Raw genomic sequence first — 17311 nt, 5'->3', positions numbered from 1 at the left:
GGCAGGACCCAGACACAGCTGGAGCTGGTAGGAGGTTGCACAGACAGGGAGAAGCAGCAGGGGGATAGAAACTAGAAGTGACAGGCCAAGGGGAATGGCTTTAACCTGCCAGAGAGGAGACTGAGACGAACTCTTAGGCAGAAGCTCTTCCCTGTGAGGGTGCTGAGGCACTGGCACAGGGTGCCCAGAGAAGCTGTGGCTGCCCCATCCCTGGCAGTGCTCAAGGCCAGACTGGACAGGGCTTGGAGCACCCTGCTCTAGTGGAAGGTGTCCCTGCCTGTGGCAGGGGGTTGGAACTGGATGAGCTTTAAGGTCCCTTCCAACACAAACCAGTCGAGGATTCTATGATTTCTGAATGATGCTTCATTAGTGACTAATTTCATTTACATCAGCACAGGGACAGACACCACCCTTGCATCACCCACATGCACTCATCTTATCAGAAGGCCAAGATGGAATTAGAAGATGTAATTTGGTTACTCTGCTTACCCAGCCTCTCTGCTGCAGCACCTGCACTGTACTGGGAGCTCAAACCATGCCTAGGACAGCCAGGAGGACCCAAAGCTCACTCTGAAATACCTTCTCCATTGTACTTCAAGTTATCTCATGGGCCTTTTGCATGAGGTGGGTAGGGGAGGATATCCTTCTGAGATTTCCCTTTCTCCTTTCATAGCAACCAACACTCCCACTGGGGCAGAAGATGCTGTCTTCGAGTCACTTCCCCATGTTTCCACCTTTTTCAGGACAGGAAAATGATACCTTGCATGATCTCCAAGAATCTATCCCTACCCACAATTCGCTTATTAAAAGACACAAGCAGACAGAATCATCACTTTTTGGAAAAAAAGGAGAAAAGTTTTGTTGGGGTTGTTTGTTTTTTTTTCCAATGAAATGCCTGCAGATCATCCCCAACATCACTGAGGGAAAACACTCCAGCAAACACTGTCTCAGCAAGAGGGCAAGTTCAAAGCTTCTCGCTGTTTGCATGTTTTCCTGCTTAGCTGCAGTAGCACAGAGCTCAGGCTGGGTTGTCTGCACGAGGCTATAGTGCCTCCATGCTGGTATGAGCCCTGGACAGGGTGGGAGCACGGGAAGCCTTACTCATGGCAGGGGGAAGAAGTACATCCTCACAGTGCTCTCCCCGCCTGCAGCCAGTGCTCAGGATGAGGTGTTCTGCCACTAGGTAAATAGGGAAGAGGTGGGGATGGATAAATGTCACAGGCTGAATGTCAGCTTAGAGGAAAAGCTATTGCCTGGAAGTTTCCTCAGGAGCAATGCAGGGGAATGGAGGATTTTCCCATTTTAGACCTGCAGGAGGAAACAGTGGTGACTGCTGACCTTCCCCTGCCCCAGCTTTCACCCACCAGCCTACCCAGCCACAGGCCACCTCCTACCCACGTGCTGTCCCACACCATTGCTCCAGCCATAACTGCAAATGCTGTCTACTACCCAAAACCACATCACTGGGGCTCAGTTTTTGCCTGGCAACTGATTCCAAGGCCAAGCTCTTGCATCTGGCAAGTCAAACGCCACTCCAGCACACAGCCAGTACTGCACTGGAGCTAACTGTTCACAACCAGAGAAACTCTGCTGACTCCCTTCCTGTCCCCAGACCCCAGCACTGCTGAAGCCACAGGCAATCAGCAGCATATCCTCCAAGCACCAGGATTAAGCCTGTGTTGCTACAACTATCTCCCAGTCACCTGATCTGTCTCTCCAAGGATGTTGACTCCAAACATGCATGGATTAAATGTGAACTGAAGCTATTATGGCCTCCAACCATCTGCCTCTCCCAGCAGGGGTAGCTTCTGAAACACCAGCCCTTGCAACCAGAGTATTTTTAACAGTACTCATTTAAGACTGTTTTATTAAACCAGGCTACGAAAAGCAGTGTTTCAGGTTGTTTCTCCTACCACAGCTCAGTCCCCCTGCCCTGGGAGGACTTCCAGCAGAGGAATGGAGCAGGCACATAGACAAAATAAACTACTCCTGAGTTTGATCTGCCTGTGTTTGCAAAGCAGCGTTTTATACTGGTACAGACTCCAACTCCATCTGTTCCCATGGCAGAGGCATTTCAAAGCTTTCCTCCATGCTGGGATTCTCTAATGACCAGTATGAGTCAAACCCTCACTGTAGCCCTTCCCTGTGAGACAGGCTCCAGCAGAGTCCCTCTGCTCCATGCAAACACCTATTTCCATGAAATCTGTAGAAACTTGACAGCCTGGAGACTTCTGTCGCATCTGGTTGAAATTGGCCAACCAGTGCAAAAACTACTAGGGGGGAAGAGGGGGAGAAAAGATGACAGACAGCAGGATTGCATAAGGCTTGTTTCCATAGGAAACGAGGCTAAAAGACATACCTCAGTTTAACAATGTCTACACTGGGAGCAGTTTAATTACTTCAACCACAGTGGTACCCTTAGAACAACAACACTGTCCTAGCACAAGCCAGTTCCCCAGGAAACTGCTTCCTTCCTCAGGCAAACTTGAAGTGAGGTGGCTGTGGATGGTTGTCCTGGGTTTATCAGGAGCCATTTTGCTCCTTCTTAGTAGCTGGTGCAAGCTCTGTGTTTTGACTTCCAGCCTGGGCAGAGAGCTGATAACACCGATTGCTTTTAATTGTTGCTAAGTAATGTTTATTCTGACCAAGGACTCTGCGAGTCTCATGCTCTGCCAGGGACGAGGGGAGGCCGGGACGAAGCAGAGACAGGACACGTGACCCAAACTAGCCAAAGAGGTATTCCATACCACAGCACATCATGCCCAGGGAGGTAACTGGGAGTTACCCGGAAGGGCACACTCTCTCTTCGGGGGGGGGGGGGGGGGGGGTCGAACTCATTCGGCAGTGGTATCATATTCTCTTGTTATTTTCTCTTATCACTATTATCATTGGCGGTAGCAGCAGTGATTTGTGTTATACCTTAGTTACTGGGTTGTTCTTATCTCAACCCGTGTGAGTTACATTCTCCTGATTCTCCTCCCCATCCCTCTGGGAGTGGGGAAGGTCGGGGGGGGGGGGGGGGGGGCGAGTGGACGACCTGTGTGGATTGGTTTAAACCACAACAGTTCTTTTTGGTGCCCAACGTGGGGCACGAAGGGTCTCCTCTACACACTATGCAACTGATGCTACATGGAGTAAATGGGCTGCACTAATTACACAACGAGCTCGAATAGGAAATCCCAGTCGTCCAGGCATTCTAGAAGTCTTCAGGGACAGGCCAGAGGGCGAAGATTTTGGAATGTCACCAGAGGAGGAGGTGATGCGTGCTGAAGAGGCTCCACTATATAACGAACTGTCAGAAAGTGAAAAACAGTATGCCTTGTTTACTGATGGGTCCTGCCATATTGTGGGAAAGCATCAGAGATGGAAGGCAGCCGTATGGAGTCCTCGGCAACAAGTTGCAGAAACTGCTGAAGGAGAGGGCGAATCAAGTCAGTTTGCCGAGGTGAAAGCCATCCAGCTGGCCCTGGACATTGCTGAACGAGAGAAGTGGACAGTACTTTATCTCTACAGTGACTCATGGATGGTGGCAAATGCCCTGTGGGGGTGGTTGCAGCAATGGAAGCGAAGCAACTGGCAACGCAGAGGTAAACCCATCTGGGCTGCTGCACTGTGGCAAGATATCGCTGCCCGGGTGCAGAACCTGGTGGTGAAGGTACGCCATGTAGATGCACATGTACCCAAGAGTCGGGCCACTGAGGAACACCAGAACAACCAACAAGTGGATCAAGCTGCTAAGATTGAAGTGGCTCAGATGGACTTAGACTGGCAACATAAAGGAGAATTATTTTTGGCCCGGTGGGCCCATGACACTTCAGGCCATCAGGGCAGAGATGCAACATACAGATGGGCCCGTGACTGAGGGGTGGACTTAACAATGGACACTATTGCCCAGGTTATTCATGACTGTGAAACATGTGCTGCAATTAAACAAGCCAAACGGTTAAAGCCTCTCTGGTATGGAGGACGATGGCTGAAGTACAAATATGGGGAGGCCTGGCAGATTGACTATATCACACTCCCACCAACCTGCCAAGGAAAGCGCCATGTGCTTACCATGGTGGAAGCAACCACTGGATGGCTTGAAACATACGCTGTGCCCCACGCCACTGCCCGGAACACTATCCTGGGCCTTGAGAAACAGATTTTGTGGCGACACGGCACCCCAGAGAGAATTGAGTCAGACAATGGGACTCATTTCCAGAATAACCTTATAGACACTTGGTCCAAAGAGCATGGCAGTGAGTGGGTATATCACATCCCATACCATGCACCAGCCTCTGGGAAAATCGAACGGTACAATGGGCTGTTAAAAACCACACTGAGAGCAATGGGTGGGGGAACTTTCAAGCATTGGGATACACACTTACCAAAGGCCACCTGGTTAGTCAACACTAGAGGATTGGTCAGTAGAGCTGGCCCAGCCCAGTCAGAACTTTTACATATTGTAGAGGGGGACAAAGTTCCTGTGGTGCACATGAAGAATTTGCTAGGGAAGACAGTCTGGGTTATTCCTGCTTCAGGTAAAGGCAAACCCACTCGTGGGATTGCTTTTGCTCAGGGACCCAGATATACTTGGTGGGTAATGCGGGAAAATGGGGAAGTCAGATGTATACCTCAAGGGGATTTGATTTTAGGGGAAAACAGCCAATGAACTTAATTGTGTGCTGTTGCCTGCTGTGTAATACTTTTATAGCCCATCAATTAGATGTCTTCAGGTCACCAGCGACTGGCTCTGACTTCCCTCCAACCATTATCCCAACAGAGAATGGATTCTGATAGAACCAGACAAGTTCTGCAGTGAAGGAACAATCAGCATCAGCAGGCAACGATTCAACACTGCACACAGCCTTTCCTGCCCTGAAAGACTGTTACAAGGGATGCAACCTGACATCATGGACCGAATGGACTCAGCAGCTTTATAGGGACTGGTCCATGCACTAAGAGTGTACTGAGATAAGAGTGATGGTATACTGAAAATGTGGGATCTGAGCATGATGTGAACGGTATGAAATAAGGGGTGGGTACTGTCCTGGGTTTACCAGTAGCCGTTTTGCTCCTTCTTAGTAACTGGTGCAAACACTGTGTTTTGACTTCCAGCCTGGGCAGAGAACTGATAACACCGATTGTTTTTAATTGTTGCTATCATTCGGCAGTGGTATCATATTCTCTTGTTATTTTCTCTTATCACTATTATCATTGGCGGTAGCAGCAGTGATTTGTGTTATACCTTAGTTACTGGGTTGTTCTTATCTCAACCCGTGGGAGTTACATTCTCCTGATTCTCCTCCCCATCCCTCTGGGAGTGGGGAGGGTCGGGGGGGGTGAGTGGACCACCTGTGTAGATTGGTTTAAACCACGACAATGGTGAAGACAAACATGCAGCTCATGGCTGTCCACTGTGCAGAGGGACAAGGTGGCCTCCAGCCACAGTGTAGGCTTAAATTTTAAACTAACAATAGTGTGTGCACCTTTAACATAGAATAGACTAAACTGTTCTAACTTACTAACACGTAAAGAGAACGGAATGTTCAGCTGATGGGGGAAGGAAAATCATGGGACTGATAAGAACTAGGAAGACAGTAAATAAGACCAAGAATGCTAGCCTTCGAGATAGCAGAGTGGCACCCAATGTGGAGCAAGAGTGGAACAGAACAGAAGCAAGGACATGCCAGCTGCTAACGCAGCACTAGGCACCTTGCGAGCGTGTGCAAGCACTGAGGTAATTCAGTAAACACAGTGAGGAAAACTATCGGTGCCCACCAGAGACCCCCACTCAGCAAGAAAGCACATGCTTAATTAGGATGTAAATAGTATTAGCTTCTGGAAAAGCTATGAATATGCATGAGTATGCTAAATATAGAGCTGCTGTCGGCAAGTATCACCTTTGCAAAGCTATTTGCATGTGCACCCAGCACTGCAATAAAGAATGCTGCTTTCTGAAACTCAAAATTGAGTCTTAGAGAGGTTCTCTGACTGACTTTTATAGTAACAACAGGAGGATGGTTTCTACTGGACCCAGCAGCTCTCATTCAACCGTCCCCTGCCAGCCACCCTTTGCTGCAGGTTTCCTACTGTACCAGCCCAAAGGATCCCATGAAGGGGCCTCAACCTACTTGAAAGTCAGGCAGAGGAGGCAGTGACAGTGGCCAGTGCTATCCCAGCTGCCTTTGCCCAAAGCCTGGGAAGCACCACATGATGCCATCCCTCTGCAGTAAATGAGAAATGGATTAAGTCGTTGCTTTGCAGTCAGGTAGATGCAAAACACCCCTCTGACTGAGAGATCAGATCCCTGGTCATTTTCTATGAGATCATGTAAACTTGTAAGAAGGGAAGGAGTCCAGCTGCAGCAAACACCAGATGGGAGAATTAACACCGTTTGCTAAAATAAACCTTCAAATACAAGGCTGCAACCATCACTTCCTGTCTCCAAGTAATAAATACCTGCCCAGTTAATAATCTTTTTTAATTTTTACCAGCCTTCTCCAGCATTTCGAACTGAGAGAGAAAAGTAGTGACCAGGAAGGCATGTGAAATATGAGTTAAATCCAAAGCATAAAAATCATTTTACATTAGCCAAAGGCACAGCTGAGGAGCACACTGTTCTGAAGAAGTCACTGAAGGCACTGGGTTCTGCCCAGCAAGTGATCTGAAACAGAACTGGGGTTACCACAGCAGGGAAGAAGGCTTAGCAGCCTAAAGATACAAATCCATGACAAGCTAAAGTAATTTATTCCACCATCCCATAAAGATCTACTCTTTACTCATCAAAAATGAATTGCCCGGAAACATCATGATGCTTCCAGTGAACGAGCAGGGAAATCACAACACACAATGTCCAAGAATAGCAAAAGACTGGAGCAGTATCCTTATGACAGGATTTAAACATTTAAAAGCTGGCACTAGAAGCTTGTTTGTCTCTAGCAAGTATTACTGAAAGAATCACAATAATCAGCCTATAAAGCCTGATGCCAATTGCTCAATAGGAAAACTGGCTTCAGAGCTGCAGTACTTTTGCCAGCCATCAGCTGGGAAACCAAATAATTGTAGTCAGAAGAGCTACAAAACAAGGAGCCTACTTGTGTTAATACTGTCAGTTGTTTGCATCTTACAACTTCCATTATGGGAACTCAAACTTGGGAGGCATCAGGAGAGACAGACAGCTGTGGGAACAGGTCTGGTGCAGGAAGAGTTCTCCCACCACTACGAGGCACTTCCGGAGGTGCCATTTCCCAGGTCCTCACCTGCAGAGCTCACCTGCAGCCCCTCTGTGACATTCTGGGCTGCCACAGGCCCATCTGTCCTGAGCAGCCCCCTCCATGGCTGCCTGCCTCCTCCCTGTTGCAGGAGCCAGCAGCTGCAGCTCCCAGCCCTGCTGAGCTGCTCCTATGACAGCCCCTTCCCAGAGCCAAACCAGGCTTTAAAGACCCATCAGCAGAACAGTCAAATGATTGAGTGACTGGCTGTGTTCAGCAAGCTGACAGGCATGAGGCAGAGCAGAGACAGCAGGGTCTCTCCTCAGAGGCCAGAGTCAGGCACATTCTCAAAGGTACCCATCCCAATGGAGCAAAGTTGATCACTCTTACCCTCCCTGGGAGAGCAGGATAATGCCATTTCCAAGAGCTGGCTTTTCTGGCTGTGAGCTGCTGTGATGGTTTAAGGAGAAGGTGACATTGTGGAAAGACTTGATTTTTCTCAAAGATTCCACAATTCACCCATCACCAGCAGCTGTGTTTGGGGTCACAGGAGCAGGATGTACCTCTCCACTGGCTGGTTATGTACAGCTTGGCTGGGAAGTGGGCCCCACTCCTGCTGGGGTACCAGGGAGTCTCACCAGCACATATCAAGGTTGCCTCCTGATGAAATTTAGTGGAAGACTGAGATGAGATCTTAGGAAGAAGCTCCTCCCTGTGAGGGTGTTGAGGCGCTGGCACAGGTTGCCCAGAGAAGCTGTGGCTGACCCATCCTTGGCAGTGTTCAAGGCCAGGTTGGATGGGGCTTGGAGCAACCTGCTCTAATGGAAGGTGTCCCTGCCTGTGGCAGGGGGCTGTAACTGGATAAGCTTCAAGGTCCCTTCCAACCCAAACCAGTCTGGGATTCTGTGATTATCATGACCAGGACATGCCAGCAGCTGACAGCACTTGGGTCCCACTTACCCATGGGCATGGAGGCCTGTGGGCTGGCAGGGCAGATTTTTTTAAAGCAGATTATATTTTGCTTCTAACATTGGCAAGAAGCACACCCAGGTGATCCCAGCAATACTCCTGATGAGACAGCATGATGATCCTGGCACAAGGCCAGATATGGGTTTTCCCCTCTGTGCTCAAACTGCAGGGAGCCTTGGTGGGATGGGCACCCACCACCTCTCCCTGAAGGGTGGCAGATGCCCATTGCATTCAGTGGACAGGTCAGCAGGCTGCCCATAGAAATAAGCTGCAGAAATATTCCAGGCAAGCTGAGACTATTCAGTCTATGCTGCCCAAACTCCCAGGACCTCCTCAGCACATCTGAGACAGAGCCAGGCTGGGGCCTTGGTGGTGGAGCTAAAGAGGGGCTGTCACACAGGAGGGACAGCAAAGCCTTGGGCAAAACCAGCCAGGGAGTAAATTACCCCAAGGGAACTGAAAAGTCATGAAAAGAGAGGAGCCTGGAGCACAGGGAACACATCAGGGGTTTCCAGGTACCAGCTTCTCTGTGGGGTGCCTGGGTCAGGAGGAGGATGCAGTGGGGCAGAGCAACACATGGAGAAAGGGCTCCAGCACAGCCAGTCCTTGCCTGGGCAGGAGAAGGCATCTGAAGGGGCCCAAACAGCCACCCACAGTTCTTCCTTCTTCCTCACCCTGAAAGCCTTCAGTGAGGAAGCAAATACCAGCCAAATACCCAGCTCCCCTTGCCTGCACCCCTCCAGCTCTGCCCCTGACCTCCTTGGCCCACAGCTGATCAATACCTCTAGCTCTGGGGGGATCCATCAACACTAAGGATTTCATCTCACTTCTTACTAATACACTCCCTTGTTGTGCTGCATTTGAGCCATGGACCTGGCAGATGCTGGGAGAGAGGCAGATGGCTGGCCAAAGGCACCATCACATGCTGTCCCAGGACAGCAGGTTAACTCTTAGCATCCCCCCTTTTGCCACATAACCCTCTCCACCACAGAGGCAGGTCTTCAGCCCTTCCTCCCACAATTCATGGCTCACTGGAAGACCATAAACCCTCAGCTCTCCAGCTCCTTGGAAAGGTACATTCAGCATGTCTGAGTGCCTCAGCCAGGATTTTGGTGCTCTTAGCCAAAACACGACAATGTGTCTTCACAATCCTTCACTGCCTTATCACACAGCAACTGCTCCTCTCCGGAGAGCCCCCATAAAACTCCTTGTGCCTGTCTGGAGATGGGGGGACTTGAGGACACCCTAACCCACCAGTGATGGGAAGCAGGAGCCAACATTTGGAGTCCTTCTCTTGAGTAACCCAACTTTTAGCCAGGATGAAAAAGCAGGCACTTGTTTAACAGTGGGGAGCTGAAGGTGCCCCCTTGCCCTGCACACAGCCTCCCATCCATCCTGCAGGTCCAGCCCCTTGAGGTAGCCAACCTGCTGTCCTTTTGCCCCTGCCATTCCTGCCTGAGCTGGAGCACTGAATTGCAGCAGCTTCCCAGTTAAGGAGCTTCCCTCAGGAGCACTTCTGGAGCTGCGTGTGGGAGCACCAACCCAGCCATGCAGCACACACCTCCCTTCCCACTCATCTTCTCCTTCCTTTTTTATCCCTGTCCCTTTTAGGAGAAACACAAAACAAAACTAAGATGAAGTCACCAAACTGATTGGGGAGGGCTGGATACCAGTGCTGTCCAGGCATCCTCCCAGCTTGGGGGGAAGGGGGTGCTGTTAAATCCAGTCCTTGTCTAAAGCAGCCCTGGAAGGAGTGGCTTTCACCAGTGGGTGCCAGACACCCATTCAAACCCACTTCTCTTCTAGACTCCACATCCTCTGCAGCAGGGTGTCACACATCCCTGGGGTAAAGTCATCCTTGACGTGCTGCTGGCTGTGTGACAGTACCACTAGTTTACAGCTGGTTCTGGCAGAGCTTCTGGAGCCCCATCCCACAACCTGGGGTACACCAAACAGGGGCCTCTTGGCCAGCCTGGCACTGACCTTCACTGTGAATCCAATCACATGCACCCTGTCAATAACTAAACACAAGATAACAAAATGAGCTGTCACAGCCAATTAACATGCTGGGCTTAATCTGCTTGTGGGCTTCCAGGGTGGAGGTGAGGGGTCGGCTCCAGAGCAGTGGGGTTGGGGAGAGGCAGGGTGAGGGCTGTGGATCACAGCCACCCTGTCCGCTGGCTTCCTCGGCCAAGAGCCAGGGGCAGAAGGCTCCTGTGGGTGCTTCCCTGGCAGCACACAGATGTGGCATCATCTCCCTAGCATGTGGACATCCCAGACCATCAAAACAGCAGAGGGATGGACAGCCACAGGGTAGCTGGTGCTGAGACACCACACACAGGGCTTTAGCCCCAAGGAAGACCCACTTGTTAGGAGAGCAGACAGCTACAACTGCCAAACCCAAAAGGTCCCACTATAAAGCCAAGAGGGATCTCAATGTCTGTTGTTGAGTGCCTCTCAATTAATTAGCAGCCTGCTGATTCTACAATTGAGGCTCCTGCTAAGGAGATTAAATTGGTCTCTGCCACAAAGCAGATGCTGTTCCCAAGGCCTGATTTGTAGTATTTTCCTTTCCCTGTTCCATCCTGCCCTGTTAACTCAGCTGAAGGCCCAGGGTGGGGACAGTCTTTCCAGCCAGGACTTGGAGGGCTTTGGGGCTGAGGGTGGAATTGCTTTGCAGAGATGCTCAGGGGTTAGATGCCACCATGGCCTGCCCAGGGAAGGCCTCACTTGGAGGATGCTGGTGTAAATCCAGAGCAGTGCTCATGAGAGGCCAGGAGGAGGCGATGGTCGGCTCACCTCATTCTGCCTGTGTCAGCATGGGGCAGCTTCACAGCTGGGCAGCTAAAGCTGGTAGAAGGAAGGTCACCAATGCAGTCAAAAGCTCCAGCCTGAGGGACCAACACCATCCAATCCTATTTCCCTGTGCAATCCCTTCTGCACACCAGTACAGGAGCCATTTCAACCCCCATCTAGAACATGCTGATGTATGTGCACTCTAAAGCTTTTAGAGACAGAACATCATTTACCAGAGCCTACCTCCCCCAAATAGTTCCTTAGCTATTAGAGCAACAATTTGAGTTCAGTGCTGGAAGGACCTTGCAGCAGTGCCTGGTATGAGCAGCAGCTCTGGAGGGTTCACACAGCCCAAAAGAGGGAACAGGGGAAAAACAAAGCCAAACAAACAAGAATGCACTTGTGAAACCACGTACATGGCTGAAAGTTCCTGCACATGGACTCAGCACAGAGGGACAAAAGCCACCAAAGGAGAAAGGGGCTATTTCATCATGCTGCAGAGCTTCCATTTCACTGGTCCCTCTCCTTGTAACTGCATTCTTGCCCTTAGCTCCACCTGGGTGTTGTACCTATGCAGACAATAACCATACAAGTAGGCAAAACAGTCTCTATGGGTTTAATGCTTTGCAAGCAGTGTACATAGACACATGTGTACACCAGGAAAGCAGGATGACTCCTGCACAGAGGGGACAATATGGATGCTGTCATCTCCGCCTTAAATGGACACTTGGATCCCAGAATCAGAGAATTGTTTAGGTTGGAAAACACCTTTAAGATCATCAAGTGCAACTGTTAACCCAGCACTGCCAAGTCCACTACTACCTCATGTCACTAAGTGCCACATCTACATGTTTTCTAGAGATGGTGGTAATCAGTACAAGAAGGTTGTGAAGGATGCTGAGGTATGGCTGAAGCTCACCAACAGTCACAGCTGTAGGTAACTTGAACAGCAGTGTTCTTACCACAGCTAATCACCCATAAAAGTCGCAAGCAGTGTGGAAAGTTTATCTTTGGCTTTTAGAGTGGCAGCTTGCAATGCTGTTCACATCTCCCAAGAACACTGTTACTCCAGAACAGGCGATTCACCTTTAAGGCATATGAGGAGCCTGGCAGACACTTTGGAGCTGCATTAGCAGAAAAACAAAATGGGAAGTTCAGAGACAGCCCAAAGGTTACAGACTGACCTCAGATTTAGAATTTTGGTGGACTCCTAAGTGGTTAGATATGAATGAACAGAGCTGTGCTTTAGATACCTGCTAAAGCACTGAACCTGCTTTAGCAGGGGGTTGTACTAATGATCTCCAGAGGTCCCTTCCAACCATAACCATTCTGTAACTGGATGTAGATGATACATGGCTCACTGGAAACAAATACAGCTTGAACCTCCTTCATACATGTCAAGGAACGTCAGACCTCATCCTGGGAATCAAACCTTAGTGTCAAATTTAAGCAAGACACAAAAGTACGTACAGGACATGTTCACACATTCCCTCTTCCCGGCTTGGCCCACCCCTAAGCATGCAGGAAGCATGCCTACAGCTGAACCCAGGCCAGACAGATCAAAAAACCCACAAGGGCCTCCTATACTAGTCAGGGACTGGGGGAGCACTGCTGCTGGCTAATACTACCTGTGAGGGGTAGGAAGGTCTGTACAGTGCAGATTCCTCCACTATCTTCTAAGATGACTTCAGCCCCACAGCTTTTTTTGCTGAGTCTTTGCTCCCCAAACAGGTTGCAAAGCTGCTCTCTGCCTTACTTCTCAAGACCAAAGCTTTTTTGAGGATGCTTAGCAGGGGTGTCTGTGTGGCAAACCAGGGCTCCTACCTTGCTGCTTTGCGCTCACTGTCCTACATGGTGTGTCCTGATGTGCTGCTGCAGTGGAGCGAGAAGCAACCTGCATGCTTGGTTTGCCTTCTTTTAAAAGGGCTGCAGAATTTTCTGGAAAAAAAGTGACACCAGGAGCACCCTATGGGCAAGGAAAGGCACTTGGGCCAGGAACTGGTAATGTTAGGGTCATCTACATGATCTCCATTCTGCTCCTTTGCTGACACATTATGACCACAACTAGCTGCATGAGCACATACCATTTTCCCGCAGAATTAGGCCTGGTCCTGCACTTGGGGTAGCAGAACTTAAAGGCAGTGCTGGGTACTGGCAGGGAAATGGGGCACCTTGCTTTGTGTAAGCCCAAAAGGCCTGAGGCACTGTGATACCAGAGCCATTAGCTCCCTGTCCTTATTCAGTACTAAAGTTTTCATAGGGCACTTAAACAAGGCAAGTGGCTGCCAGAAGAGGAAGATTTATCTCCTTCATGCAGCACTAGAACTAGGACCTATGCTGTAGTCTGTTTTGCTGAGGCTAAGGGACTTGTCCAAAGTCACACAGGAAATCTCTGTGGCTCAGTTCTGCATCAGAAAAAGATAAGATTTCCTGACCTCTCTGGAGGATGGTACAAGATGTTCAGGCAGCACAACATCAAAGAAGGGGGAAAAAGCAGGGGAAGTACTTGTTACATGCTAACTTGAGCTTGGCAAGGATAAGCTGCTTCAAAGAGCAAGGCTGGCAAGAGACCAGTCACCTCCCATGAGGCACAGATATTAAAACGGTGACTCTTGCTAAAAAAAAAAAAAAAAAAAAAAAAACACTCATAAATTGTCCTCTCAAAAAACCTTAAAGAGAAAGAAGCAACTGTACTAAACAGTCACATCCATCACCAAACAAGTCTTCCCCTTTGTCCCTGCCCTAGAGCCACACAAAACCTCAAAGGCTTCTGGTTGCATTTCCTACCTCAGAGGATCCAGCCTGAATTAGGAGGAAGAGAGACCCAGCCTCTTCGCTAAGGCTTCACTATAGATACATGCAATTACATTCACAATTAAGTTTGAGTCTAGCTACAGGAAACCAGAGGCACTTTCCACAGATCAGAGCAATGTTACTGCCGCACTTCAGTCTTTTGTAACATACGCACCACAGTGCTCCGAAACTCACTTTCCACTGACAAGGAAGTTCATCCTATTTATCTGGACTTTCTACTTATTCACTCTCAGGAATGCTGTCTGCATGTTAATGCAAGTGGGGGGAGCCAGGGAAACTGTTGGCAACACCATCCACTTCAGATCTGGGACAATCCAATCCCCTGCTTGCAGGGTATTAAGACAACACATTCAGGCCCCAAGGAGAAGGAGCACCCAGCCACCCTCAGATGACTCTTGCCAGCTGACTCACAGTCCAATGCTGAAGAGCTCCCTAGACATGACAGAGTTTGGCTGCTGCAGGGAGAGGAGCATTGCTCTAGGAGAGGCTCTTTAAGTTGGGAAGAGGCAAGGAGGAAGATTCCTGACAACTTCCTCCACAGTCCCTTCCCAGTCCTGTAGTGCCTTTCTATGTGGGACAAGACCCAGGATCTCAACAAACCACAGCAATCCTAAAGAGACCACCAGGGGCTCCAGAGCAGCGTGCAGAAGAGCAGTTTCTTCAGCCTAGCCACAAGCCATCTTGGCATAAAACCCAGCTCTACCTTTAACTACTCTCTCATAGAAGAAACTCCTACCTGCCCCTACTTTAAACAAACAAACAAACCTTCAAACCATATAAAGCATCCAAAGGAGGGGGAGGACCCAACAGCATGCCAGAGGAACTCAGCTCAGCAAGAAGACATGAGCCTCACCACTGCCCTCAGCCACAGGGGCTCTCACAAAAAGCTCACCTGGCCATCACCCTGACCACAGCCAAAGCAGGAATGTGTGCACCTCCTCCCAGAGGCAGACAGGAGGTCACTCCTTGCCTAGGACAGCCCATGACAAGTTCTCTGGGAAGCCAAGATCCCAAGGAAGCAGCAGGCACTGTGAGTGAGTGGGATATCAGCAGAGACAGACAGCCACACTATGTGGTGGATCTAACAAGTGCCTTAAGGCTACAGACCTGCAGAGATGTGTGTCCCAGGTAGCTAACTAGTCTTGGTGGCTGCAAAGGCAGGTTAAGCTCAGCCCTCCCTGCACACTGTGGATCAACATGTGCCCAAATTCATAGGACACCTATGGTCAGGCACCAGCTCCCACATGCTCTTGGGAAAAAAGTGACAAGTGCTGCTGGTCCAACAAGTGACAGCCACAAGTGCCAGCCAAGCCAAGACCAAAAGCATCTCCACTCTAACCTTTCATTTCTGTGTCTTTAACACCCCTGTCCATCCCCAGATCACCAACACAGACTGCTGCTAGGACAATTACCACAGCTCACTGTGAGCTTGCTGCTTCAGGTAAGGCATGCCCTGCGGTGCCTGAGCCATGCATTCAGCCATCCTAAACTACAACCTGTTACTGCTGCATGAAGGTCCCCACAGCTTAACACACCAGAACACAGGTCACCAACACTGCCAAACTTAACATGGCCTCTTTCAGTCTCCTCAAGTGTCCGTGGTGATTCTGGCCTGTCTAGTGAAGTTATTTTCCATCTCGGATCCTCTGAAGAACTCAACATTGCCTGCTTTTTCGGCTGCTGAGCATCCCACACACTGGCTCTGAAAAGTCTCCATGCCAGCTGTCTAGAGGTTAACAGAAGGAATCCATGTTCTACACTTCACATTCCTGTTGACACAGCAGTCCCTGGGCTGTTTTAGACAAGCATTGTCTAAAATTTGTCTAAAATTGACACAGTTTACCAAACACAGGCAGCATTTGCAATGCTGTTCAAATGTCAGGACTCGCAGCTCTCCTCCTCCAGAGGAGCTCTCAGCCCGCAGCTATGCTGGACAGGAGAGGTGGAGACATCAAAACATCACTACAGCATGCGGGACACCAAACCTATTTCCAAGCCCACCATCCCAACATCTTTAATGCAAAAACAAGAGACTTGGCATGAAGGAAGAGACACAGCAGTCCTGGAGCCCTGCCAACCGTGCTCCTCTCCCCCTCACTTCCAGTCACCTTTAGTCCAAACACAACCAATGGGACACTCACCTTGAGGATTTTCACGACCACCCTCTCATTGTTGGTGATATTGATGGCCTCAAATACCTCACTGTACTTGCCTCGCCCGAGCTTTCGAACCAGCTGGTAGTCGTCCTGATTGCTGTGGGTACCAAGAAGAGAGAGAGGTGCACACACAATAACCTACAAGGCAGCAAGTCAAAGCGGGGGGGGAGGGAGCTCTCACAGCTCCCCCCGCAGCCCCCCGGAAAAAACCCAAAACGGGGAGTGGTGAATCGGTCACGGAACCCTCCCGGTGGGCTCAGGCCCGGAGGGTGGAGGGCCGCCGGGGAAAAGGATTGGGGGGTGGGGGGTGTCCCCGCGGGGCGCTTTACCCCCAGCTTGGGACGTGCGCCTCATAGTCCCAGTACTCGCGGCTCCTCAGGCTGTTCACCTCGGCGTATACCCGCGCCCGGCTGCCGGCAGCCGGGCCGGGCATGGCGGCGCCGAGCGACGGTCGCAGGAGGAGGGCACGGGGCCGGCGCAGGAGGCCGGGGAGGCGGGGCGATGCGCACAGGAAGGCGACTGCGGGCGGCAGCAAGTCCAGACCGGAGCGGGGCGGCAGGGGTGGGGCCAGCCCAGGGGCGGTACGCGCGGGGCCCGTACAGAACGTGCCAAGGCCCGGACCCGGTGCTGGCGGCTGCAGCCTGGGCCGGCCACGAGCGCCACGCGACGAAGCCGGAAAATGCGCCCTCGAAAGAGGCGCCCGCACAAAAGCCCGCCACGCAGCGACCCCTGGCGGTGCGGAGGTCCAGCCCGCCCAGCCGCTCGCCGTCACACACCCACCCACCCCACCCTATCCTGCCCTATCCTGCCCCCGCCATGGCAGCCGCCACTCACCCGTCAGGCCCCCATCACCCTCCTGTCACCCCCTGTCAGCCTCCTACGGTCCCCACCACTGCTCCGTCACCCCCTGCCCTGGTCAGCCCACCTCAGCGTCACCATACCCCTGCTCAGCCCCTCATCACTTCCTGTCATCCCCAGGGTGCGACCTGGGGCAGAAGGGAGCACCATGTTCTTCTGGAGGGGCTGCACAGAGCCACAGGGCTCTTCATAATAAAACAATTTAAAACCCCATTAATGCTGAAATCTTACCAGGCTAGCACAGGAAGGAGAAAGAAAGGGTCTTTCCCTTCCCACAGAGCCAAGAGCTGCCAAGTTTATTCCATCATGGGAATGGAAAGAGTTTGAAATTATTTTAAAGGCTGGAAGAGATTAGATGGGAAGAATTTCAGATGGCCACAGGTTTTGCACTCAGAAATCACTGCTGTTTGATTGTTACACTGAGGAAATCTGCCCCCTGATAATGCTAAAAAGCTTCCTGCAGCAGCCTTGGAGAAGTTGCCACCTACAGTAGGGACTTGGGGTCTAAATGAACAGAGAACC

At 50.7% G+C, this 17311-nt stretch overlaps 1 protein-coding gene across 3 annotated transcripts in view; it reads right to left on the bottom strand.

Annotated features, from left to right (window-relative positions):
* Positions 1-16587, bottom strand: part of LOC136004282 (casein kinase II subunit alpha'-like) — a 32955-nt gene extending 16368 nt beyond the window's left edge. The window contains exons 1-2 of one of the 3 annotated variants that reach the window (XM_065660639.1): positions 16261-16587; positions 15917-16028 (exon numbers count right to left, since the gene is read on the bottom strand). In XM_065660639.1, coding sequence (XP_065516711.1) covers positions 15917-16028; positions 16261-16364 — 216 coding nt within the window. In that variant the 5' untranslated portion in view covers positions 16365-16587. The remainder of the gene's footprint in view (positions 1-15916; positions 16029-16260) is intronic. The other 2 variants (XM_065660641.1, XM_065660638.1) reach the window with 2 other exon arrangements.
* Between the last annotated feature and the right edge of the window lie 724 nt (positions 16588-17311).

This window comes from Lathamus discolor, chromosome W, assembly GCF_037157495.1.
Source record: "Lathamus discolor isolate bLatDis1 chromosome W, bLatDis1.hap1, whole genome shotgun sequence".
Classification (NCBI taxonomy): Eukaryota; Metazoa; Chordata; class Aves; order Psittaciformes; family Psittacidae; genus Lathamus; species Lathamus discolor.
Note: the sequence above shows the minus strand (reverse complement) of the source record. Positions and strands in the feature narration are given on the sequence as shown.